The following is a 27,455-nucleotide window of genomic DNA, read 5'->3' on the forward strand; positions in this document are numbered from 1 at the left end:
TCATAACTGACATATTTGGCTACTGATAAAAAAACTATTTAACTTTCAGTGGAAGTAAGTAGTAAAAAACAAATGTATTGTAAAATATGGAAAAGAAAGCAACATCATCCATCTTTTAAAGCAACATTAAGAATGACAGAATTGCTATTTTCTGCTCCTGGGCTCCCCCTACAGTTAGAACATGGTTTTGTGCTTTGAGACACCCCTTAGAAAGGACATGTATTTCTGGACAAGCTGAGACATTCAGAACCCCCAAAAAATAACTACAATACACAATAAAACAAATTGTGCACAATAAAAAAAGAACTACATTCATTGTAATACATTTTGATCGCTAAAATATAACAGTTTATCGCATTTTAGAACTGCATCCAGGTGTTGTTGTTTTTTTTATAAAAAAAGGCCAAGGGAGTCTCATGAGAACTGTTCTCATTTTATGTCAGTGCACGTTTGCATTCACAGTGGTTAATAGGGGTCTAAATGATTGGATCATGTTTTTTAGTCACAGGCTTTGTTTTCTGATTAGCAGCAAAGAAAAAAAGGAGACAAATGTGAGAAAGTAAATTTAGCTTTCAGTTTAAAACTATTTTGTATTACTGCTTTGAATCTATTTGAGTTTTTGGTAACACTTTACAGTAAGGTCACAAATAACAGTAGGTAAAACAGTATTTATCATTTTAAATAATTAAGTAATGTCTCAACTAGGGCTGTCCCTAACGATTATTTTTTAAACGATTATTCTAACGATTATTTTTTTCGATTAGTCGACTAATCTATTCATTGAGAAACATATTTAAATAATTATTTTACGTTTTAAAGCAAACGATAAATTACTATATTTATATATAATAACAACAACAACAACAACACAAGCCTACTAAACCAAACCCCACACTTATAATCACTTACATGTACAGCACGTTGTTTAGATCTATAACGCAAAAAATGAATAAGCTCCCATACACCACAACCGTGTGTTGCACTGTTTTCTGTGACCGCTAGATTTTGTGACCACTGGCAAGTAGTTCTCAGCAGACCGGTGCACTGGCCGATTCGAAACGTGTTCGTTTCTAATGTTTACCCCGACTGGCCAAAACGGTTCAGTTTAGGGCTGAGGGTAAGGTGTAGGTATAGAAAGCTTCCGTTTTGCCAATGAACGCTCATAACCGTGAGCACTGGTCACAAAATTCCGACGGTGACAGAAAACGGTGTGACACCGCAGCGCCGACGGCGCTAGCTAAAATAACTTAAGGCAGCTAGCTTAGCTAAACACCTGAACTTATGAATAATGCTACTGTTTCTGGAAACTGCGAAATGCCATGCACAAATATAAACCAAAAATGTATAATTTCTGCCTGTGGCAGGTTTAAAACCTTTGGTAGACAGCCTTAAGTCTTTTTAAGGACACCCGCGGAGACCCTGATGTAAACGGTAACTTACTGTGTGACCCTGTTGACATAGTGCTCCTGGATGTTTGCGCTTCAAGTGCTCCTTTTGCACGTTTGGCAGAGGACCACATTGTTGCCCTTTTGCGTGAAATGCTCCCAAACTTTAGATGCCCGCTGGCGTTTTTTTGTAGCTGGAGATTGCTCTCCGGAGTCCAAGCTCTCTAGAGCTTAGATTCTCTCCCCGAACCCGACATGACCCGAGGCCCGCCCGTAAATCCGACCCGGGCTCCAGAAAATAGTCCGAGATGTAGGCGTCTGTTTTTTAATTATATTTTTATTAAAAAAAAAAAAATAACGAAAACTGAAAGTGAAACTAAACTAATTTATTTATAAGCGCTGTTTTCACTACCGCAGTTCTACAGCGGGGGTGTTGTGCCGATTCTGTCCGCGAAGCGGGAGTCAGATTCAGCAGAGAGTCGGATTCGGCACAAACGCGGCGGCACCTCGCGGTCCGCGGTGTCAGTTGTAAGCGCTCGCGCTAGCCGCAAAATACGGCAGAAAACACTGAGGGAGCTGCAGAATTATGAATGGGACTAGACTATGAGCACGAGGAGATCAAAGAGAACCTTCACCTGTGAGTAGAACAAGCAAATCTCTCTCTCTCTCTCTCTCTCTCTCTCTCGCACGTGAACTCCTCCGCGTTTGACTTGCAGAACTGTGTTTAGCTGTTCTTAAAAATCATTTTAATTAAATAATAGTTCTATGCTTCTATGTTATCGTGTTAATTAACATAATTCTGATCATATTTCGCTCATTAAAACAGCCCGAAAACAGCCAGTTGGAATTTTTGGGCCCGATCTAACCTCTAATACTCTCCACAGGCGCCGCCATGTTTACGACGCGCCGACGCACGTTATGCAAATCGATGTATTTTTGTAATCGATGACGTCGATTATGTCGATGCGTCGCCCCAGCCCTAGTCTCAACTAATGATTAATTGATACTACTACTACTACTACATAAGACATTATTAAACATTGCTACATTTTAGTGCTTAAAAATGCTGTTAATAATAATAAATTTATTCCATAATTTAATAGTTTCTAATGGCTTACAATGTCTTAACTAGTGTTAATGAATGGTTGTTGTAAGTAAAGTTAATTAATGTACTCTTATTTTAAACTTACAAACATTTTAACACCGCCTATTTGTCTATGTATTAGTGACTTATTTTGACATGGTTTCTTCTTTGATGTTTTTGTCTTATGGATCTCATGGCTCAAAATTTGCATAAAGTACTGGTTTTATCTACAGGCACCATCGATTTAACAAACGGCTGTTGAGTCTGTATGTTTTTACTTCAGCTCTGCCTTGAAAGTAGCTGTAAAATTGTACTCTACACTGTTCTGGCTACACTTTAGTGGTTATTCCATGCATCACATGTGCCCCAAACTGTCAGGGGGGGTCCAAATACCATGACTACTTATACTTTTACACCACTGACTGATGTGATGCATGTTTACAAAGGCAATACAACAGTTTTTGGACAGTACATTGTGTTTTATACTTGAATTTTTTCCTGTTTCAACAAAGTTACAATATATAGTGCATTAAATAACGCCCCAAGTCTGCAGTAGCAATGATAAATAAAAGTAGGTGAACCATCCCAATAATTCTGAAGCTCTTCTTTTCAGGTAAAATGCTACGTAATACTGCTTTAAACTTTATTTCCCTACTAACTGTCAAGATAATCTGTAGATGGATTGATTGCAGATATAATCGACCACCCTACCAGCATTATTCGAGTTTTTCTCTCAGCGTGGATCATCCTCTGATGTCATGCTTCCAAATGATCAGACTGTTATCATTCCCAAAAGGGCAATTAGACTCGGGCGTTAGGGAAAACAGCTGAAGCGGTGTCTGCTGGTATCACAGCAACCAAAGATCCTCCAGTCTCCAGATGCAGCTCCTGCAATCTATAGCCATCGCCCTCAACCAGGAAAGCGTGCTAATCCTAAACCCGGTAATCCCTTGGATTGAATAGACGTGCAGCCCTCTCCTCACCCTTAACACCACCTTTTCCACCACCACCACCACTATGCATAATCTAAATTTACTGTAATTTTGTGTAATGGTTTCTAGATGATTGAAATGAATGGCTGGGTTTAAACTCAGCAGTGGGAGAGCAGTAGATCTGGCCGGGAGACGGGCTGCAGACTGATTGGAAATCGGTGATAAATGACACTCTGCTGGCTTTTCGGCTGCGCTGTCTGTTTCACAGTGCAGTTGTGGTGTGTGTGTGTGTGTGTGTGTATACAGTAGGCGTTTGCTGATGCAGTGGTCAGGGTAGGTGTGCAGTCAAGAGCTGCGGCTGTGTTTAATTCAGTCTGCAGGAGCATATCATTGTGCTGCAGTGGATGTTATACACATAAATATATATACAGTACACACACGCACAAACACACATTCATGGGGGAGGGCTGCACTAAGCAAAAAGGAGCAGGCCTTCACTAGTCCTGTGTATTGGCAAGAATCTGGTGATAACATGCATGTCATATTACAGGGCTTACTATTCGTTATTCATACCGTTGCTGTTTATGCCATTAAAATGCTGTGTGTCACGGCGCAGGAGCTATTGATGGTGTCCCGTGACTTTTGCCGTGCCTCATGGAACCTAGAGCATACACATTGTGCTTCCTTGTTTTGTGATTGTGGATTTCTGCCAGTGTCGCTTGCTTGTTTGCACGGCCAGTCTCGCCAGAAGCTGCTAATCACAATCATTACCCCTCACTGTGCTGTCCACTGTGGGTGGTAATGCCTTCTTTGGCATATATATACATTAAATGCCTTAAATTAAATTACCTTTGGAAATGGAATGTCCCATTCATCTGCCACCCACCTCCTTTCCTCGATCATACTCAATAATTTACATTGACTTTCAATAAGCGCAGTGAACTGTGTTCAGCCTCTCTCACATGATAACACCTCATACCAGCTTATACAGGTGCGGGCTTTCCAAAGCCATGTCCTGAGGTAAAAATTAATGAGAAATGTACATACTGCTGTCTTATGACATTTGGCATGTCTCTGTGTATTGTGATATATAAACAGAGCACTATATTGCAGTTATGTTTTTTTATATACATTTTTGAAAAGCTTATATAGTATAAAACACCCCATCATATATGCAAGTCTGTGTAAAATTATATATATATATATATATATATATATATATATATATATATATATATATATATATTTTTTTTTTTTTTTTTTTTTTTTTAAGAGACTTGCTTTTAGGGTTTTAAACTTAACACAAAATGAACCATTTTACATGTAAACTATTCATTAAATGAGTTTATACACAATATTATGAAACTTAATATAATGATATTTTGATATACAGCTCTGGGAAAAAAATAGACCACTTCAGTTTCTGAATCAGTTTCTCTGATTTTGCTATTTATAGGTATATATTTTAGTAAAATTAACATTGTCGTTTTTATTCTATAAACAACTGACGACATTTCTCCCACATTCCAAATAAAAACATTTAGAGCATTTATTTGCAGAAAATGAGAAATGACTAAAATAACAAAATAGATGAGGAGCTTTCAGACCTCAAATAATGCAAAGAAAAGATCATAAAATTTTAAGAGTTCAGAAATCAATATTTGTTTTTTAATCACAGTTTTTATGCATCTTGGCATATTCTCCACCAGTCTTACACACTGCTTTTGGATAACCTTATGCCACTCTTGGTGCAAAAGTTCAATCAGTTCAGCTTGCTTTAATGACTTGTGATTATCCATCTTCCCCTTAATTATATTTAAGATGTTTTCAAATTGTTAAAATAAATAAAAAAAAACTCATGATTTTTAAGTGGTCTCTTATTTTTTCCAGAGCTGTATATCAATATTGCTCTTTGCTTAACAACAAATAATAACTGAAACACATGTGGACAGGCACACACATACATGTGTATGTGCGCACACGTGTGTATGCACTGATAATAATTATTTGTGAGCTGTTCATTTCGTATTAGAGCTTGTCCCACATTATGAATGTGTATTGGAGTATTGAGGAAGGGGTGGAGGGGTGCATGCTGGGAAATGGAGATATTTATAGTTGAATTTGAATGTGGTCAGCAGTGGAACAGGGTGTCACTTGCTATTACAATAAGATAATCTAATTTAGCCGCTCCTGTTTGAACAGCTGTCTGTGTCGTTACACTGAGACGGTGTGCTCGCTTTTCTTTTTCATATATTTAGGACCTCTGTGATTGAAGGTGCTCCCCTCAAGCTGATAAGCTGTGTGCACTGTGTGTGTGTATGTGGGTGTGGTAATTTTCTGTTAGCTCTTAAATGTTTGCATGAATGCTAGAATATTATTCGTATGGTTGAGTAACACATTTATTTCTAAATATTTCTGCAGCAAATTAGGGAAGTATTGCAGTATTACAGAATACAGGAGTTTCTACCTAATTTCACCAGAATTCGCCCAAAATTAGTGATCCATCATGTCATGACCTGACTATTGGAGTAAAAAAAAGGATTTTGGACAGATACATGGTCAATGTGCTAGTGTTAAATCAACGTTTTAGCGTTAAATTGACAGTTACAGTGTAATCAGTATGTTTTTGGTAGGAAGATGTCATGAAAAATGAAAATTATTTATTTAAGACCTGATCTGAAGGTGCTCTCCCTACCTGATAACTCATGTGCTCAAGTGTGTGTGTGTGTTTACATCTGCATATGTGTTAATTGTTCATTAGCCTTCTTTATATTTGTTTATCAGATAGATGGGCTTTTCTGTCTTTCTATTTCTGCTTCATATCTTTCTTTCTGTGTCTCTCTTTCCTTTCCTCTCTCTCGCTCTCTCTTGTTCTCCCTGGGTAGATTTTCATTCATTTTTCCATAAGCTGTGTTGTGCTGCTAGGAAACCGTCCGTTGCCACAGAGACACGGCTCATCAGCCCCTCGGACAGAAGCGGCGTTTCTCTGTGAATCTGTGCCATTTCAGAAGAGAATTTGGTCACAGACTCCACCGTCCCTGTTCTTTAAAAACTCATCTATCATCTCTATCTATCTACAGGATTCTCTTAACACATCCTCAGAACTTCTATGCCAGATTCTTCGGATGCTGTTTACACTCAGTACTGCTCAGCCCACACTTAAGGCTGCTGTTGGTATACAGAGCTAATAAACCAGCGTAGGCAGCGTACAGCAGCTTCTCTCTGTAAAATCTGGTCCTGCAGCAGCGCTGTTGTTGCCTGTGCTTGTCTCCAGAGTGCTCTATGGCACCGCTGGCATTATTACCAGGCTCCTTTTAATTTCACTTCAGTTGCTCGCACTGGCTCTTTTGGGCACTGCCAGATCAGGGCTGGGTCACCCAGGAGAGAAGTGGAGAGGGGTGTGTGTTCCCCTGAAGACAGTCAGTGTGAGCACTGTGGAACGATGTGTTGACAGACACGGCGGCTGCAGGGACTTCTTTTGTTCTGCTTCACTGCCTGCTATGTGCTTTATGGATGAATTAGTGGAGAGACACACACAAACAGCACATGCTTAATTATCCTTCCAGTGTAACATCTTTACTGTAGAATTAAGCTTCTCCAAGGTTCTCTATATGAGATACATCATGCACACAACCCTTTTCTAATTCTGGTCTAAACAGCAAACCAAAGAGGTCCTTTTTAATTGAGGGGGGGATCATGGTTCGATTGAATCCTGCTGGTGCACGGTTCTGCCCCCTCCCCACTCCTCCACTGGTCTGCACTTACACTGTGTTTAAACAATCCGTGCCCGAGCACGCTCACATCATTACTCACTGCTCAGTTGGCTAGTCGGTGTTGTGTCAAATTCAGCACTCCCGGCATGAAAAGCACCCTCTCCCAGGAGTGTGTCGTCTTAATAAAAGCGGAAATAATCTGCTTGTTCCGTGCTCCGTCCAAGTGAACCATGCCCTGGCTGCTTGAAGAGGTGGGCTATGGCATGGGTCACACTAGAAATCACACAAGTTTACTAGACATGCTTTGTTGGGTAACCTGGCATGGCACAGATTGCTCTAATACAGTGGACGTTTATTGTGGGTAGTATGATATTGGACAAAAAAACTACATAAAAGTTACATATAACATACAGTGTCCTCCAGATCTCAAAAAACTACCTCCATTGTTTTCGTATATTGCCATTTTTAGTTACCTTATGAAATGTGGAAACTACCTGAAGCTACCTAACTACCTAAGTTTAGTTATCAGCTTAGTGTTTCACCGCTGGATGTACAGCTCTGGATAAAAATAAAAGACCAGTTAAAATATTGAATTTCTTTGATTTTACCAAATTGAAAACCTCTGGAAAATAATCAAGAGGAAGATGAATGATCACAAGCCAGCAAACCAAGCTGAAATGCTTGAATTTTTGCACCAGGAGTGGCATAAAGTTATCCAAAAACAGTGTGTAAGACTGGTGGAGGAGAACATACCAAGACGCATGAAAACTGTGATTAAAAAACAGGATTATTCTAACAAATATTGATTTGTAAACTTTATGAATATGAACTTGTTTTCTTTGCATTATTTGAAGTCTGAAAGCTCTGCATATTTTTATTTTTGCCATTTCTCTTATTTTCTGCAAATAAATGCTCTAAATATATATTTTTTAATTTAGAATTTGGGAGACATTTTGTCCGTAGTTTATAGAATAAAACAACAAAGTTCATTTAACTCAAACACATACCTATAAATAGCAAAATTAGAGAAACTGATTCAGAAACTGGTGGTCTCATATATATTATTTTTTAGAGTTGTATATTAGCATAGCCAGATATACCTATTGAGCTATTTACCACTTTATTTCTCTCCAGTTTGCCCTGTATTTGTCATATAATTCAGAACAAGCACAAACAGCTGGTGCATTTAATTAAAAAATAGATTTTTTTTGTTTTTATTAATTAATTAATGATTTTACAGCTATAGTACATACTGGATGATTCTGACTGATCTGTTTTTTGTGCTACTATTGCTCATCCCTAGTTGAAAAAGATGCAGGCTGGCCTTGAGCCCAGTTCAGCCATGCAGAGGAGGTACCAGCACTGCACTGCACTGCACAGCACAGCACACTGTAATAAATGGCAGGACTACAGCAGACACCGCAGAACCCGCAGGCAGCAGTAAAGACAGAAAGAGAGGAAGAGAGAGAGAGATGGTGGTACGGTCAGATGCATCTGTGCCATCAGCTATAACCTGTCTGTTCAATCCATCTTCCTCTTGTCAGTAGCGCAGGGTTAGCAGGAGAACAAGTGAACGGGGGATTGGGGGCGGTGAGCAGCAGAACGTGGAACATATTACTGCCTGTAATAGGAGGTGTATTTTAATGGATAAACAGCAGCAATCAAGTAAATGCCTCATTTTGAAGGTGATGGTGGTGGGATTCGTTTTGCTAATGTTTTATTGTAATTATGTCTTGGTAAATCCTAACATATACACACACACACACACACACACACACACACGGATGGACCCTGTGGGATTGCTGCACGCTTAGCTGAGTAGAATGTATTCCACTGCATGCTTATTTTAGTAAGGGCAGGTCAGAGAGGAGAGGGATGGGTAGCCTGACCCATTTTCATTCTCACTCTCAGTTTCCTCAGCATCAGGGTCCCTTATCATGATACAGAAATAGTTAGTGACAGCGAGATGATGATGATGATGATGATGTAGCCCACTGTTTTTCTTTTTACCGGCCCCTGCCCTTTTATCAGCGTGCACTATGTTCCCTTTCATTTGGTCAGACTGACATTAGATGTCTATGTTCTGAGAATGAGATTAGCTGTCATTGTTTGTGAGCGTTCCAGGCTTTCGGCTCCAGTTATAAGCTGTTATTAATTGAAACGAATGTTAGAACTCTTAAAAAAGGGTCGTTTAGATTTAATAAGCATTAATAAGCATGAGTACAGCATGATCACAATCAACATATATTGATGATGTTGTAGTTTGTAGGTACATTATGCACTACATTAGGGATGTGCATTGGCAAAAAATTAAATAATGCCATATGTACATGCATCACAGGGCTTCTATTAATTTTATTGCAATGTGCATATGTCTTTTGAGAGTAGCTAGTTCTCATGTCCCATGACTTTTGCCATGCCCCATGGAAGCTAAAGAATGTTGCACTGACCTGCAGGATATGTGCGTGTATGTGAGGGGCCTCATGCATTGAATGTGGATGTGACTTTTGCCAGTCGCTTGTCTGTTCGCACAGAAAATACTATGTATATAATTATTATGTAAAGTATTAACAAGAATACCTTATTTTTCTTATGTACATGCACTTAAAATAAAGAATTGTACCAATCAGGTTGTAAGGAGCAGTAAACCCACTCCACCGAAGTGCAGGTTTATACAGGAGTTTCAGTGAAGTTTCTCCAGCACCGAGGCTGTAGCAGCATTAGCATTAGTAGCTAACCGTTCTAGGAGCTAGCTCTTTCCCTGTTCAGAGGTGAGTATTATCGGTCAACCCCAGTTAGCACTGCTGGAGCAGCATTAGCCACTAACCGCTATAAGTGCTAAAATAAAGTTAAAATAGTAAAATACCACCATTTATTGCTCTAAATCTGTGCTACAAGCAGTTTCTCATTTACAAGGTGTAACAACTAAATCAATACACCTGAGTAGACCTGTCACAATAATTACTTTATCAACATAGCATACAATATATTTGCATAACCGCAATGATTTTACTTATTAAGGAAGGCCCATAAATGTAAATAGGCTGGAGTGTCAATGTCAACAATTACAGGATAGACTTATTGTGCAATATATAGATTTGTACAGAGTAATAATGTCCCATTATGTTTTTCAGAGTGAGAAAAGCACTGTTTGAAAATCAGTGATTTAATGTTATTTTTTAAAGAATATTTAAAAAAATGTTTTATTGCAATTTGAGTATCACAAGGATTTTTAAGAAGGATTAAAATAAAATTTCCTTTAAAGCTTGACAATAGTATGATTATGCTATTAAATGATCATATCAGTAAAATATCAATAAAATGGTCTTAAAATTACAGTAATATCATTTATTTAACTATTTCTGGTACGATATATCGTCCACACAAAAATAGTTATCGTGACAGGAGTACAAAAATTGTTTTTAGACAGTGGATCATTTAGTGTTGTGTTTAAACCTTGCCCACTTGATTTTGTACATTATGCACTTGATTCCACTGTTCTGACTAAATTTTTCTTGTACAATGTTTTTTGTACATGTGCTGTTTGTTTTTTATTCTATGGGTTTTCCTAAAATTTAATTTTAAAAATGCAATTAATCTAAGTATATTAAATCGTTATCTCGTGTATCATGATAAATATCATATCACAAGGTTCTTGTCAGTGCACATCCCTAGTAGTGAAGCAGTTTAAGCTGTATCACTCTGAGTGCAACTGAGTGAGTCTGTTAAAATCAGTCAGAATAGATTTGTGTCAACGATAAGAAGAACTTTTAAAATATTTACCTAATCAGCTACTCTCTCCCTTAACTGCTAGCGCCCAAGTATGAGCGGTTAGTCGCTGGAGGAGCTTGAAGATGTGCCCAGGTGGGGTGGGCGTGGCCCCCCTGGTGACAGGCAGCGGGGTCTTGAGTAAAGCTGCAGAGAGGCGTGGTGGACCCTCTGCGTTTAGAGGGCTGCCTGCCATTAGGCCACAACTGGAGCACTCAGCGGTCTAGCAGAATAACAGCTAAATATTTCATCAAATCAATAATTCAGCAGCTGCCATGGGAGGCAGAGAAAGAGAGAGAGGGAGAGAGATTAAGTAGAAAGTGATGGAGGAACGAGAGACTCGAAAAGACTGAGGGAAATGGAGAAAGATGGCAAAGGAGAGAAAAATGTGAGAAAGGAGAAAATGAGAGAGACGAGGTGACAGAAAAGAAGAGGTAGAATGAAAGCGAGTGTATGGTAGCGAGAGAAAGAGAGCATCAAACCCGCAATCACATTCCCCAGGAAAGGCACGGTAACTATAGTAACTGGAGCTGACTGTCACATGATGCGGAGGAGTGGAGAGGGAGGAGGGACCTGTGTGAGAGAGCGAGCGACAAAGAGAAACTGAAAAAAGGAGAAGGAGAGAGAGAGAGAGGCGATAATGAAGGGAGGAGACTTGGGTTAAGATTTTTGTGTTTCTTCGATTCTGTTGGACACAAAAGAAGCGAGAGGCCTTCCGTCAGCCTCGCAACGCCTTAAAACATATGACATAACAGCCTGCTCTGACCGAGAGGGAGAGAGAGGAACAAAGGACGAGAGAAAGTGTATGAGAGAGCGCGAGGAAGAAAAGGACACAGATGAGACCATGTCTCTGGGCGATCAAGAAGAGCTAGAGGAGATATGATCTGATGAGTTCTTGCAGAAGCTGATGTCTGGCCTCTCAGTCTTATCTGTGAACATGTGTGATTGGTGTTGTACACTGTGTACCTCGTGCTGTATTCTCTACTCTGCTCAGGGTGATATGGCTTGAATTTCTGATATCCTGGTCAAAACAAACAGTATCACACTTTCACAGTATTCATGCATGTTAAGCAGTTAATAGTGAGAGTACAGGGGCGTGGCTTGGTAGAAAGCAGCTGTTCAGACACTTGGAAGGACGACGCCCACTGCTATACCTGTATTTGTGTGATAAATTGGTCAAAATTGAAATAAAGTGAAACATTTGGCCGAAACATAAGGCAGATTACTAAATACCAAACACTTTTCTTCACAGGTGTTCGTTATTGTTGTCACTTTTTTCACCATTGTACAAATTAAATAACCCAAATGCTTTTTTGTTAGATTAAATGGCAATTTTAATTTTTTTACTGAGAAATCTTTGTCCACTTGATTGCAATTTGATCATGTCTGCAAAAATGTCATTGCTTATAAATTTAAGTTAATAAATATAAAATAGTGAAATATTATTTATATTCCAATTGCAGTAATTGATTGTTCCTAATTATCCATCTCTCTCTTAATATTTCAGTTGTTCTTTGTAAAAAAAATGTGTTTGCAATATAGCAAAAAAGCAGTTCTCTGCTGTTATAGCATCATTATTTTAGTGGCATAAATTGGTCTTAAAATAAAAAATAATATTGTTTATTGTGTCTAATAAAAAAATACTTATTGTGACAGGCCTAATGATAAAAAATATTATTCCCATTATGAGACATATTTTTTTGTAACTGATATAGTGATAATCTATTTGCACAGTAATGCAATTCTACATTTTCAAATTAAACGTTAAGTTAATAAAATATATTTAGAACAGAATAAATTCCAGGTTTTTAAGCAGCGTCAACGTTCCAGCTCAATGAACACAATGAACAATATTGGGGTCAGCAAAAACAACTGGTTTAAGGGTACATCCATAAATATTGGTTGTGTGATTAATCAATAATGTAACACAGTACAGTTGCATTGTCAACCTCTGGATGGCTACTGTCGTATTAAAAGTATGTGATTACCTAGTTCTGACCATTGTAAGGTAAATTTGAAAGAACATTATTGCCTTATTCTCTCAGTGCTTATCTCTGAGCCAATCCATTAACTTTACTACCTTTGTGTGCATCAGCATTACAGTATACTGTAATTAGCCAGCTAAGGTAAAAATCGCTTGGAGTATGCATTGAATGGTGCTTTGTTCAAGATGGCTGAGCTGAGAAAATAGCCATTGTTTTTTTTTATGGCTAGTAATGGGGTGCATTTGAGGTGTTTGGTAGCTGCTGTGGGAATGTATTCACAAGTAACCCCCAATTTCGCAGTTTTATAGCAGAGTTAGAGTGTTAGTGCCAATGTAGTAGTGCTATGAAATAAGTTTAGTTTGGTGTTTTTGGGCAAACTGTGGTGAGAATCATCATAGGACAAGAATTTTATATTTTAAAATTGTGACCAGTGAAGTGATTCTTCAATCTATACACTGTGACTAACATGGAAACCATGATTGCTCTACTCCATCTTGCTGCATGCTGTACTCGATATGGTACGTTTTGTACATGCTGTGTGCTGTAAACTGTATACGTCAGTTCTTTCTTCTTCACCCTGGAGCATAATAAATTGGCACAGAGAACAATAATGCACTGCATTGTGCTCAGTTCATTCAGTCCATTGCCTGCCATATTTCAGCCCCCCAGTCTACACCAAATGAGACTAAACCTACATCCTTTCACATAATAAGCCTCCAGTTGGGGCCCATATGGTTTGAGTGAGGTGGCTGCTCAGGAATTGCTCAGGATTACAGCTTGGTTGTGAGTCCTCATTAGACAGATTTTAAGCAGGCCTGCACACACTCTAGGTATGGAGGGCTAGCCTCCAGCATACTCATTACATCAGATTCTGCATATGTAAAATCTAATTTGCTCCGTTGGTTTACCTATGTGGATGCATAAATACAGAATAACATGTACAGAAATTATTAGTGCAGAAATATGTTACATAACCGATGGGTTGCAGGATGTACAATGCTGGATAGAATAAGGGATGTCTACTAATAGCATTTTAGTGTGAGAATTGATTTTTTTTCTTTACTTATTCATGCCACAGTAATGTGTATCCGATTAAAATGAAAAAAAATATATATATGATTGAAACATAAGCTAATATGTTTTGACCACTGAAATATCTTAACTCTCAAAGCCTATGTGTACAGTAGGTCCACGTGTCATTTAGGTTATCACTCTTACAGCCACACTGTAAGAGTATAGCTGACAAATGGTCCCTAAAGTAGTACCCTGTGGAATGCCACAATAGATTCTGAACTAAATGCTTACCAGTATAATTCCCAAAGTCTGATTTGCACACTGATTTGATATGTGTGCACACATATTAGCCTTCTGCGTTGGTCTTTTCAAGTGGGCCTGGTCTTTCTGGACTCTCAGGGCCAAACAGTTCTTCATACTTTTCAGTGGCTTTTCCACACAAACATAATTTGGCATCCAACCTTCAGAGAGCGGTTACCTAGGGGACTACAGAACTGATCAGTGGATGGGCAGAGGCATGGTAATGCAAACAGTAGTGATGTAGGACAAGGCACATAGTCAGCATGCAAATGGCTGCTTTTACAGTGTGTGACAGGCCTGGACACCAGGGGACCATCATCAAAATGTAGAATGAGCCCAGTAGCTGGCTTCCTAACACTACAAAATCGATGTTGGTTATCAGCAGACTAACGACAGAGTAGCAATGGTTAGAACAGCCCGGTCGCCAGCAGGATAAGCCCTGTCTGCAGTGGGATAATACCACAATAGCAATGTTGGATGAGCCCTGTCAGCAATATGCTTACACCACAGTGGCAATGTTGGATGCACCCAGTCGGCAGCATGCTACCACATGATAGCGATGTTTGATAGCCCGTTCACCAGCTGGCTAACACTGCAGTAGCCATATTGGATGAGCCCGGTGACTAACATGAGAACACACCATTCTCCATTTTGCCTTTAGCCTCTTAGTATGCTCTGTTTTGTGAGTTTACATGCAGAATTGGGACTGGACTCATCAACCACAACCACCCCTTTCAAGACACTGAGCACTTTATGGTCCTGATTAAGCAACACAGCAAATGAAAAAAAAAACAGGAACCAGGCTACCGGGTCCACACAGACATGGAACTGTATGGCACAGACTTAGTAGAAAAAAGGCCATGGTCTCTTTCTCTGAAATGCATTTACAGCTGCAAAAAAGTAGCCATCACTGCATCGCATGCCACCTCACCTCACTCACTGGTCACCTCTGAGTGAAGAACCAGTAGTGTGTGTCCAGTACTGAACCCACCTTCATCTTCATCCACCTCTATCCCAGTTCCTAGTTTGAGTCTCTCTGCGTCAGCATATTTTAACTAGTTTCCGCAGGGAATGACCATACCGCCTGATTCATTTTCCAAGCGCTTGACCTGTATCATCAACCTTAATTAGCTCATTCCTCATGTGGGCCTGCAGTCGAGGGTCCCCTGTAAAGTCATCATGATTGCAGCGGCAGCAGCAGCTTCCATAAAGCCCTGCTGTGATAGAGGCCTGACTTGTTTGGGAACCCTTGATAAGGATTAGAGTTGTAACACCAAAACGATTCTATAGCCGTAATCCTTGTCGGGGGAGTTTGTGCTGACACTTCTGGTGCAATGCTCATGTGAGACGCTTGCATCTTTTGTAAGTGGAGCGTCTCTCAAGGCCCAGGCCTAATTAGGAAGAAAAGGTTGCCACTGTCATCACTGTTGAATTATTAGCCGCCCGTATCTCTTGGGGCTACTAATGGGCCGTGTTCTTTTGCCCTGCTGGGTCACACATCGCCAGCTTTGGCTTGCTTCTGTGCACTATGACCTAAAGCTGCACTGAAGGTAAATGCCTTCATTCAGGCTCTCATTTTGTGGCACTGGGCTTGATGTGAAAAGAAAAAAGCTTCATCATTATTGTGTGGTTGGTAATGTGTATGTGTCCTTTGTCCAGTATAATAGGGAGGGATAATCCTGTAATGGCCAGTATGCTCACTGATTACTTGTTAGCACGTTCAGGTTGGCATGGACGTGTTCTTAGTGAAGTGTTCCGTAGCACGCCGTTGACGTCTCAGGGAATTAGCCTTCCGCGCTAGCTCAGAACTCCGCGGCATATGCATGCAGAAGGATAATGATAGCTTTGAAGAATGAACTCAAGTCTCTGTTGGCCTGTAAGTGCAGTCTGTATCAGATTAGTCTCCATTCCAGACGCCCGCTTCCAGGAAATCGTGACTAATATCAGATACATTGTGCACAGCAGTGAAGTGAGAGAAGGTAACTCCTACATGTGACTTCAGTATATATTCAGAACAGATAAGGGAGGTGGCTACAATATAAAATATGATATGGTGCATATTTGATATTTGATGCTAAAGCAAGATTTTTATATTTTTGACAACTGTCAATAGCTATCCTTGTCACAGCAAGTACAAGCCTAACAAATTGAAGATACTAGTCCACATGATGTTTGATAATAAACTGAGCTGGTTAGCATATAGCACGGTTCTCCGAATAAACGAATACTGATGAAGGACAGGCCCCATTCTCTCCAGCCCACGCCTGGCCCTTAATGAAGAGCTGTTATGTGTTCCTGCGAACCTGATCACAAATTCAAAAGGCTATCACGCCTGATTCTCCTGCTCCTCCAGTGCTGTGCTGAAGAATGACAGGCGTGACCCATGTTGTGATGGCAGTGAGGCCGGTCCACCTGCGAGATGGCCCAGCTGTGAGCTTTTGATTTCGAAATGCATTTTTTTGATTTTCATCAAATAAGGCAGGGTAGGGGTGGATTTATTTGTTATTTGTAAAAGAAAGGAAATCACACATTTGAATCATGTTTGTTTTTTTTAGATTTTTATATATTATATAAATATCCGCTTAAAAGCAGGATTTCAGAGAGCTGATAAATATATATTTTTAATTAAATAAAGTTCATCATTCAGCTCTGAAAAAAACACTTCAGTTTCTACCAAATTATTAAAACAATATTGTCATTTAGAGCATTTATTTGCAGAAAATGAGAAATGGCTAAAATAACAAAAAGATTCAGAGCTCAAATAATGCAAAGAAAACAAGTTCATATTCACAAAGTTCAGAAATCAATATTTGGTGAAGGAGAACATGCCAAGATGCATGAAAACTGTGATTAAAAAACAGGCTTATTTCACCAGTCTTACACACTGCTTTTGGTTAACTTCTGTTGCAATAATTTAAGCAGTTCAGTTTGGTTTGATGGCTTGATCTTCCTCTTGATTATATTTCAGAGTTTGGTAAAATCAAAGAAACTCATTCTTTTTAAGTGGTCTCTTATTTTTTTCCAGAGCTGTATATTAAATATGTTAAATATACAATTGATGGCCACTCTCACAAGCCTACTGCTCACATAAAGTCTTAATTATTCAGTAGCCTCAGTGTTTACTATTCATAATAAAGGCTCCAGGAGAGATCCACTGTTTTTGATAAATGATGTTTGTTGATCCTTTGGCTGTATTACAGTAATTACAGCAGTAATGTGTCTCCTGTGTTAACTAGATGCTGTTAATGTGATGTATGGCAGTAGGTGTGTGTGTAGGTGTGTGTGTATATGTGACTGTATGTGAGATAGGAGGTTTGTGTGTTAGATGGAAGCTCCAGAAGGTCCATTCCTGCTGAGTTCAGAGGACCTCCTCTCAAAGGTCACACTCACCAGGGGAGGAGAAAAGGGAGCCTCGCCCAACCAATCACACAGCCCCCTGCAGGCCGCACAACCGCCCGTTGCATCACCATGGCGACGGCTGCACAATCTGCACCTGCTGACAAGTCATATGGAGGACAGTCATCCATTTCTGACACTGTGTGTGACCTGAGCATTGTAGTGTTTTCTCACCACAAAGCTTTATCAATTACTATCTCATTAACGTTTAATCCAGATAACTGCAGTTTATTTTTCTCTAGTAATTATTCCAGCTCTCTTTGCAGCCCGCAGCAGTCTTTCTCACAATGGACAATGAAGAGAGGAGGACCAGCTTTCTCTTCTCTCTTATTTTTGGACCCCCCCGTCCTCTCTCTTCTTGTCTTTCTCACTCAAGCGCCTCCCTCCTTCCCTCTCCTTATTCCCATTTTTATTTTCCCTCTCTTTTCCTTCATTTCTCACGCTCTCTGCTTTGGTCTCCGAGCTGCTGTCTTTATCATCTGATTCGTTGGAGAGGGGCGCTCAACCCGAGGGCTGTTCTTGTCTTTGTAGCATAAAAGAGCTAAAAGCTAAATGCCCCTTTCATGGGCTTGGCAGAGCATTACACTGAGCTTTAAGGAGGAAAAGCAGAAACACACAGAGAGCCTGCAGGAAGTGATGCAGTAAAGCAGTGAAGTGGGATTGAGGAGGACACCGGAAATGGGATTGGAAGGTCGTAACACAGGCTTGAAGGTTGAGAAGTAGGAAATGTCCTGTTTTTGGTTGCTTTTAGTGGCTTTCGGGAGAGTGTGTATTTATACACACACACAAACTCACACAAGGTTATGAGTGCCCCTGTGTATCAGCAGATGGTGGTGAGATAACCTGTGTTTACTTTAGCAGCAGCAGCAGCAAAAAAAAAAAAAAAAAAAAGAGCCAGGGGGACGTGGCCAAGTGGAGAGGCAATCGGGCACCTGGGCCTTGAGTAAAAGTGGAGGGGGTTATTTTGTGTTATTGAGAAAATACGTGCATAATGCTGTACTCAGTGCTGCTGCTCTCCTACAAATCCAAAATAGCTTGTTTTGATTGGACTGATAAGTCTCATCCAGTGGGAACCTCCAAGTTTGAAACATTTAGCTGAGAGAAATCAAATGTTTTTTTGTTTTTTTTAGCTTTTGTCAGTTTGTGTATTTTTGCCTTTACTCAAACTTGTTATTGGTTATACATCATGTGGTCAAAAGTATTGGTACACCTGCAAATGTATTTTCTTTTAAAATCAAGGATACTATGATCCTTTGTTTTATGATCCCTATGATCCATCTAATTGTCTCTACTGTGCTGTACTGAAGGCTTTCTGCTCAATTTTGTAGCATTGGTCTCTGAATGCAGTAAAATCCTTACAACAGAGTGTTATTGTATTAAGTCAGTATGTTAATTACCACCCCACTTCATTCCTACCCTATTTCCATCCCTATCCTACCCCGCCCTATCCCATCCCACCCTTTTGTATCCTATCCCAGAATTATTGTATGGAGCATCGTCATTCCAGAGAACACCGTTAAACTGCTCCACAGTGCAATGCTGACATTAGGCATGGTGCCAATAGGTGCTAAGGGTTCTATTCTATTGGCAGTACTTCTCTACAGGGGCTAGACAAGCTGTTTATGTGGATTTGATTTACACACCTGTGTCAGTAACTGGTGCAACTTAAAGTAGCTATCATTAGACACAGTCATTAGAAGGGGTGTCCACAAACATTTGGACACTAACTCCTCCAGAGGATTTGGAGGAGTAGGAAGATAGAACATTAATACTGTTTGCATTGCAAGAGTGTGTGTGTGTGTGTCAGGTTTCACAGTGCAATGTGGTCTCATCCCACAGGAAGTATGTGGGATTAGTGAACTAGAAAGTGGGACCACAGGGATCAGGGCACACACACACACACTGACTCTCACGCGCACACACACACACAGGGCGGTCATGGCTTTAATTGACTTAATTCCTGGCGCTGCTTATTCCGTCTAGTGGGGCTCGACATGAAGTATTACCGTTCCCAGCAGCCATGCTGGGCCAGCAGGGCAGATTTATAATGGTGCTTTCAGAAAGCTGTTCTGAGGTCAGCTGTCCCTGTTCTGCCACCCTAAATGAGCGTGCCGAGTTTAACGGCCACACCTGATCTAGCGTTAGCAGATTTGCATGTGCAGCACCCTGTCAAAACATTGCCCTCATTTGTAACTGAAAGAGAACGAGAGCAGTGACGTCGCCCTCGGGTGCTGCCCATCGGACATCAGTCAGCGCATAGATCTGAGATAAGATACAGCGGTGTTGTGCTCCACTCTCCAGTAATACGGGTTTTTGTTTGAAGCATTGCATTATTCTGTTAATTATATAGCGTGTGCTTTATTTAATACAGTCAGTGTTTCTTCTTTTTCCTCCTTTCTATCTATATTCTAGGACATTTAGCCGAACCCCTCCTTTCCCTTTTTTTTTGCACCCATGCTAAAAGGTCTGTGTGTGTGTGTTTCTGTTCTCTGCAGGCTGATGCCAAGATGGTGTGTGATGTCGTGAGCCGCATGGAGGACACTGAACCTTACTCCCCGGAGCTCCTGACCGCCATGATGCGTCTGTGGGCCGACTCGGGCATCCAGGAGTGCTTCAGCCGTGCCCGCGAGTACCAGCTCAATGACTCCGCCCAATAGTAAGTATCTCCCCCTGCTGGAACAGTATGAAAGCACCAGGAGGAGTGTTAGGGCATGTTGTAAGACATTTGTCTCCAATTTTCTCCAATTAGCTCACTCTCAAACACATTGATTATGTATCATGGTGAAGTATAGCTGCACAATTATAGGGCTGTGTTTTGGTACAAACTTGGTGATGCGATGGGTATCACAATATTGGGGCAACAGTTCATACTTACATATATTGCTTTTTTTTATCAAATTTTAGAAAAAACATTATCATGGTATAAAAAAATCATATGCATACAATCTGAGTAAAAATGAATTGTGGGATCTGAGTATAGAATATGAAACTAATATCTTTTAGTCCAGGTTTTAGTACGACACAAAATAAACCACTGTCTGACATACATCTTTAACTATATTATAATTAAAAAATTATGCTTTTAAAAAGCGATACAGTACTGCAAAACATGTAATGGGGCCTCCTGCATTAAATGTGTCTTGATTGTTTGCACTGATAGTACCAGCCACATGTTGCCAGTCACATTAATTCACTTTTATTGCACTGTCCACTGTGGGTGGTAATTCCTTCGGTGCCTACAGTATGTGTACATGTGTACAGTGTGGTCTTTCATGGTGGCTCAAAACAAGAATCCCACTTCTGAACTGTAGGGGGAGCCCAGGAGCAAGAACTGCCTAAATCTTGCATACTGCTGCTTTAAATTCGTCATAGAATCAGTACTTTAATAATATAGTGATGCTTTAAAACATCAATATATTCTTACACACCTACACAACATATCATTTTGCAATCAATATCTTAGTTTGTATATATCCAATACCCACATCACAGTATGTACAATGTCTTGTTAAAAACAATTATTTTTAATGTTGCTGACTGATACGAAATTCACACTTTGTTAATTTTCCATGACATATCTACAGGCAGGTATGTGTAGCCAATACAAGGGCAAACTAAATTAAGTTGGGCGATAATCACATATGCAATGTCAAATTATCCTGTGCAATGTCATCATATGTTTTTTGCTGTTCAATACAAAGGTTTTGCACGTACAGTTACAAAAACAAAATGTTTTGTAGAGGCAGATTATAACTAAAAAAGGTTTGTGTGTTTAAATAATGTAGTAAACTTAAAATCAACAAATATTTAGATTTTTATTGGGCAGTGACAATACATTTTTGTTCAAATGAAAAAAACAAAAAACAATTAATATTACAATATATTGCAAAAGATAATTTAATGCCATGTCAGTTTTTTTTTCAATACTGTGCAGTCCTACCAGAAACATGAGACAGAAAGAAAAGGTCTAATTAATTATTGATGAAAATAAATGGGCTTACATATAAAGATATTAAATAATGTATTTTTGCTCTTGTTTCAAAGTAATAAAACTGGAATCAGAAAAGAAGCTAATTGGCTTTAGAATCACTTAGAATTGAGGGTTTTTTTAAGAAACAAAGCACACGGATTCCCAAACTCATTTTTAATTCTTTAATCAATCTGAGTGAAATCACTTTAAACACATTTTTCAATTAATGGAGTTTCACCCAGAAGATCTCTCTGGCTATTTGGGATATTTGTGGCTGCTCAGCATTAAGCAGCTCCCCGGAGAAAGCGCTGTTGTTAATGTCAAAACGACAGATGCAATTACAGCCGGCGCTGAAGAAACATTTTGATTTAGCGCGCGTGTGAACGAGGGCGGGGGCACGCGCTCCAGTGTGTGCTTGTGGAGCGGCTCTGAAAGATGTGAGTCAGCAGTATTTTTGGATCAGAAGAGCTCTATGGTTTGTTTTAATGGCCTGGGAAGCTAGTGCTTGTAGCAGGCTCTGTTTAGATGAAGAAAGATTATGTCTTCTTGAAATGGAAGGCAAGATTTTGTCGATAAGCAGGAAATGGGGGGGGAGGAAGAAGCCTGATGCATAAGATTCCTAAAAAGGCCTTAAGTTTTCCAACCCTCTAAACTTGGCACGAGCACCACACCAACTGTGCAGGAGAATTCAAACAACTTTCCTTCCATTGAAACATTTGTGGTTTGGGCTGAGGTTATGATTGGTTTATGGTTCAAGGGACAGAGTAATACAGAAACTTCCTACCTTTAGTCAGAAGTTAGGATTCGGTTTTTGACCAACATATTATGCTAGAGAAGCAAAATGTTTATATAAATATTAAACAAGTGATTCTATTTGATCTTGCAGCTTGTCAAAACAGTTTTAAACTACTCAGTCATGTTTCATGTGTTTTCTAGTGTTTTCTAGCAACAGTTTACAGCTGTTGGACCTGAAAAAGAAACAAAAGCACATGACTGACGTTAGACAGAAACTAGTCATGATTTTTGTCCCATGTCCCATGGAAGCTAAAAAAATGTTATATTGACCTGTACATGTTTGCTGGGCCTCCTGCACTGAATGTGGATGTGATTTCTGCCAGACGTGATTGATTGTTTGCATGGACAGTGCAAACATGAATCACACTTCTGGATTGTAGGAGGAGCCCAGGAGTAAGAAATGCCAAAGTCTTGCATATTCTGCTTTAACTCAATCATAAAAACAATAAGTAAGCTATAAGAACAATGAACATACATGTCTGTTAGCGGTTTTATATGCAAAAAAAAAAAATTGTTCCACAGCGTTAATTTTTGCAGCTGTATTATTCAAGGGTAGATACAGAATACAAATCCTGTAATTAAGTGAAAATTGAGAGAAATAGTTCCTGTGACAATATGACTGGACTGTTAATGATTCTAAATGTACTTAAATATCAAAAGCAAAAGTATGGTTTTGTTCTAGATATTCTAGTTATTATTGTTTTAAGATTTCATTTTTATTAGACTTCAATAAAAACTGATTACAAATGTGCAGGAAATGCAATTTATAAAATTGGGAAATGTTGCTGTTTTTTAAGAGTAGCATTATTCAGAATTCACATTTGTTGTATTTTTTGAAGGCATGTTTAGAACATATTTATTTGGGTAGAGGACTCTGTTTAATTCTGTTTAAGGCAACAGTGTGAGAATTGGCATTTCTTGCTCCTGTGCTCCCCTAGAGTTGGGAAGTGTAATATTCAGTTTGAGCTGCCCCTCAGGGGTATGATGTAGGCATGCATTTCTGGACAAGCTAAAAGTGAAAGAACCATGTGAACTGAGGCTGTGAAGTAATATTACAGGATTTGCACTAGTTATAGGCTGTTATGTAGTTCTCAGTTACGCAGTGCAGTAGCTTATGCATGTTTTCTTACTACTGCAGGCCAGTGAAACACCAACATGATTCTGAAGATGATATTTTTAGATCAAAACGCCACATAATGCTAAGAGATTTTAACAGACAGTCGCTTTTTTGTCTCTTTGTGATGAGTAGTAGCACATTTGTACAGGAAGTGGGGAAGGTAGTAAAGAAAAAGAGTTTATAGTGAAAAACATTAAATAAAAGTTAATAATGTATTTGTCACATACATTGTTATACACATACATAAATGTGCTGGAGTCAATGTGCAACTAAGCAGGAGAGCAGGAGAAAGTATAGTAATTGATTATTAATTTATTACATATTAATATTATTAGATGCATTATTATTGTGAAGTGAAAGGAAATGTCTTAAAGATAAAGATAAATATTTTTATTAAAAGTACAAAAGTGTACTACATTTGAAATGTAGGACATATTTAAAGAACCTGAATCAGCTTAAGGAAGGGAAAATGGTATAATAAACAAATGAATGTTTAAAATGTTTAATTGACAGTGACCGTGAGGGATGATCATCTTATCTAGCTGTCCATCTGAATCTTCAACAAACACTTTTGTGCTTTCGGTTTGTCACAGGACGCCGACATGTGAACAGTAACCACATCTGATGTTAGTCTTCCTATTGCTATTTTTAAACACTGAACATTTCATGTCTAAACCTCTGCTTGCTGCTGAGGTTTCCTTTGTGCTTCTGCAGTTTTCTGTGTGTGTGTTTACTTACTGTCACTGCTAGGATATCAAATTGTGTCATTGGCTATAAGTGTAAAGTCTTTTAAGCCATTTTGTTATATTCTGCAATTATTTATAACTTACAGAGTGTATTCTGGGTGTTGGTTCTATACAGTTGCAAGAGAAAGAATTTAATCATTTAGGTTTATTAGCAAAACATACAAACGTTCATCTGTTAGCAGTAAAACAATCAAACACACACAACTTAAAAAGCTCTCCAAGTACTAAAGTGTTTTCTCCGAACTCAACAAAAAATATACACTTTCAATGACAGCTGCAAAATCAAAATTATTCAGCTCACTGAATAGCATCCCTCATAAGAGCACACATTTAAAAATCAAGTGTTGGTTCTTTACTTCATTAATTGATGTTTGACTGCTGTTATGTTCAAGTCAGCAGTTTACAAAAAGTTCAAAAAAGAGATTTAATGTGTTGCACAGGCATACAAAAAGATAGAAAAGGCACTGAGGAGAGAGGAAAAGAGAGAACAGTTTGAGAGAGACTCTGGGCACAGTTAGATTTCTTAGTGCACCACAAAGTGACACGCGTCTTTCTGACAGTACTAAACTACATGAAATCCAAACTAAGACAAACCAAAAGTAGAGATGACATCTGACTTAAAATATACTCAAAGAGAGGCATCCAGTCTTTTGGTAAACAAGCTAATGCTGACGCTAAATTATTTATCTCAGCTATGGCTACTATTAGGGAGGCATAAATACAGATAATGGTATTAGTATCATTCCAAAAACCATGCTAATGTACTTATACTCGTACTCGCCATAGTGCCCTTTAATGGTGCTCGTGGATCGCAAGCCCCCAAGTGTCTGCTGAACCCTGATTGGACTTTTGTCCACTTTGAAATTTTTATCCTTGAGTTTTTATCTATCAAATCTTACACCATATGTTTGCTTCGTATTTGTTCTCTGAAAGTCTCATAAGATTGGCTCATGGTACATGGTTACACTGGGAAAATGTAACGCGTGTCCATCGAGTAAAACAAATCCTTATTTTTTTTATCCAAGCATAATTTACTTGCAGACTACTTGCAGATTTTGTCACTCTCCCAATTAACTGTTACATTGCACTATTGCATAATGCTCTTGATTGTTTAATTTTAAGTGTATATATATATATATATATATATATATATATATATATATATATATATATACATATACGTATATATATATATATATATATATATATATATATATATATATATATATATATATATATATATACATGTGTACACAGTCATACTCGGCTGTAAAAAATTATTATCCTAGTCCTGTACAGCTTGTGGGCCTGCCGCCACTGCTGAAAGAAACTATTTGACACAGCAGTTTGAAATATTGATATAAATTTGATGTAAACTGATTTACAATTATTTATTGGTATAAATTATTTTTTCTTTGCACTTATTTACTTATATACCAAATATACACCAAATATGTACAGAATATTCAGTGATTCCTAATTGCAACTGTATGTAAACCACTGACTCATTAATGGTCTCATGTTGGAGAATGTTTAGAGAATGTATTCTATCACATTGAGACTGGATGGATAGGATGAGCTCTTAGATGATCTCTTAGCTTAGAGTCGGGACCTGCAGGAATATGCTGGTGTGTTTTTGGACGCTGGTGCTGCAGGTCATGCTGAAGTGTGACGCAGCAGCAGACTGAGCTGGAGTCTGAGCAGTGTCAGAGTGTCAGACTTCTTGGACTGCTTGAAGAGCACACACTGGAAAGCTGGTAGGAAAGTACGCACAGATATACAGCGGATGTTAAAGGAAGAAGTGTGCACATAATCCACAAGCCCCCTCCACCACACGTGAACACACACACACACACACACACACACACACACACACACACATATATATATATATATATATTTATACAAGCTTGCATTTTCTGCTCCAAGGCCTTAGTTCTACCATTAGTGCCGAGGACGTGGTATCTTTATCCTGATGACCCATTTAGTCACAATGGCCACATTACCCTTTTCCGTGTGTTTTGTGTGTGTGTGTCTGTGTGTATGCGAGTCCCTTCAGGGCACAGTTGGTCGGATGTCCATCACGTGTCTGTAAGATTGCTAACACAGCTCTGACAACCAGTAGTTTTTTTTTTTTTTTTCTTTTTTTCTCCAAGAATTGTGCACGCTTCATGGGGTCCGAGTCACTCTTTCCAGGGGCTTGTATAACACTTCCACAGCATTGTGCAGCGCACTGACCTTCATAGCACCCAGCCTGTGGGGCAGCATCGTGGTGGACATGCTCCTGCTCCTCTTCCTGCTCATCCTCCTCCACCCCGAGGGCCACTTTAGCCTGCACGCCTTAACTGAACGCTTTAAGGTCCGATTTTGTAAAGAGAGAGCCAGCGGATGAGTCCCAGGCGTACAGCTGCACCCGCCGACCCATGAGGCCCACGGTGCAGCGGCTGTCACCTGCATCCTGAGGCTGTGCCAGAGAGGGGTGTTGGGACAAGACTGCTCTGGCCCCCGGCCCGGCGCCCTGTCATTGTTTATCCTCTCGGAAGCTTTTACGTCGTTATCAGCAGCCTCTTCGCTTCACTTTCCATTCCACATGCTTCTCCTCTTGGGCTTCCCTTCTTCTCTTTCTCTATCTTTCTCTTTCCTCACTTCCTCATTCCTTTCTTCTCCCTTGCATTTTGCACTGGGTCCCTTTAAGTTCTTTTATTTCCTTTCCATTTCTTAATGGACTTGCTCATGCTTCTCACTCTCTTTTTCTGCCTCTATCTATCTCCCTCTCTTTCTCTCTCTCTCTCTTTCTCTCTCTCTCTCGCGCTCCCCTCTCTGTCGCCCCCCCACCCCCCCTCTCCCCTTCTCAGTGCTGATGGGAAGCAGCAGACAGCAGGCTGGCTGTTGAGAGGTGTTGCCAGGCAGAGCACTCAAGAAGCAATAGAGGAAGGGAGGAGGGAGGGAGGATGGAGGTGGAGAGAGAAAAAGAGAGAGAGAGAAAAAAAAGAGTGTGTGTCTGTGTGTGTGAGAGAGAGAGAGAGAGAGAGAGTGAGAAAGCGAGAGAGGGAGAGGGGGGAAGGGAGGGGAGGGGCAGAGCTGGCAGGCAGCCCTGAGTGGAGAGGCATACAAACTTCACATATTAAAAAGAGAAGGGGAAGAGAGCGCTGCACCCAGCCACCTCTGTCTCCCACCCCCACCCCCTGCATCTCTGCTACATCCCCTCCACAGCATCTACACCACTACAGAATCCAAACAAATCTTTTAC

At 39.6% G+C, this 27,455-nt stretch overlaps 1 protein-coding gene across 3 annotated transcripts in view; it reads left to right on the forward strand.

Moving 5' to 3' along the window:
* The window catches only part of gnao1a (guanine nucleotide binding protein (G protein), alpha activating activity polypeptide O, a), a 113,597-nt gene that overhangs the window by 62,164 nt on the left and 23,978 nt on the right, over positions 1-27,455 (forward strand). For all 3 annotated transcript variants that reach the window (XM_022679723.2, XM_022679724.2, XM_022679722.2), the window contains exon 4: positions 20,073-20,233. In XM_022679723.2, coding sequence (XP_022535444.1) covers positions 20,073-20,233 — 161 coding nt within the window. The remainder of the gene's footprint in view (positions 1-20,072; positions 20,234-27,455) is intronic.

This window comes from Astyanax mexicanus, chromosome 9 (genome assembly GCF_023375975.1).
Source record: "Astyanax mexicanus isolate ESR-SI-001 chromosome 9, AstMex3_surface, whole genome shotgun sequence".
Lineage (NCBI taxonomy): Eukaryota > Metazoa > Chordata > Actinopteri > Characiformes > Acestrorhamphidae > Astyanax > Astyanax mexicanus.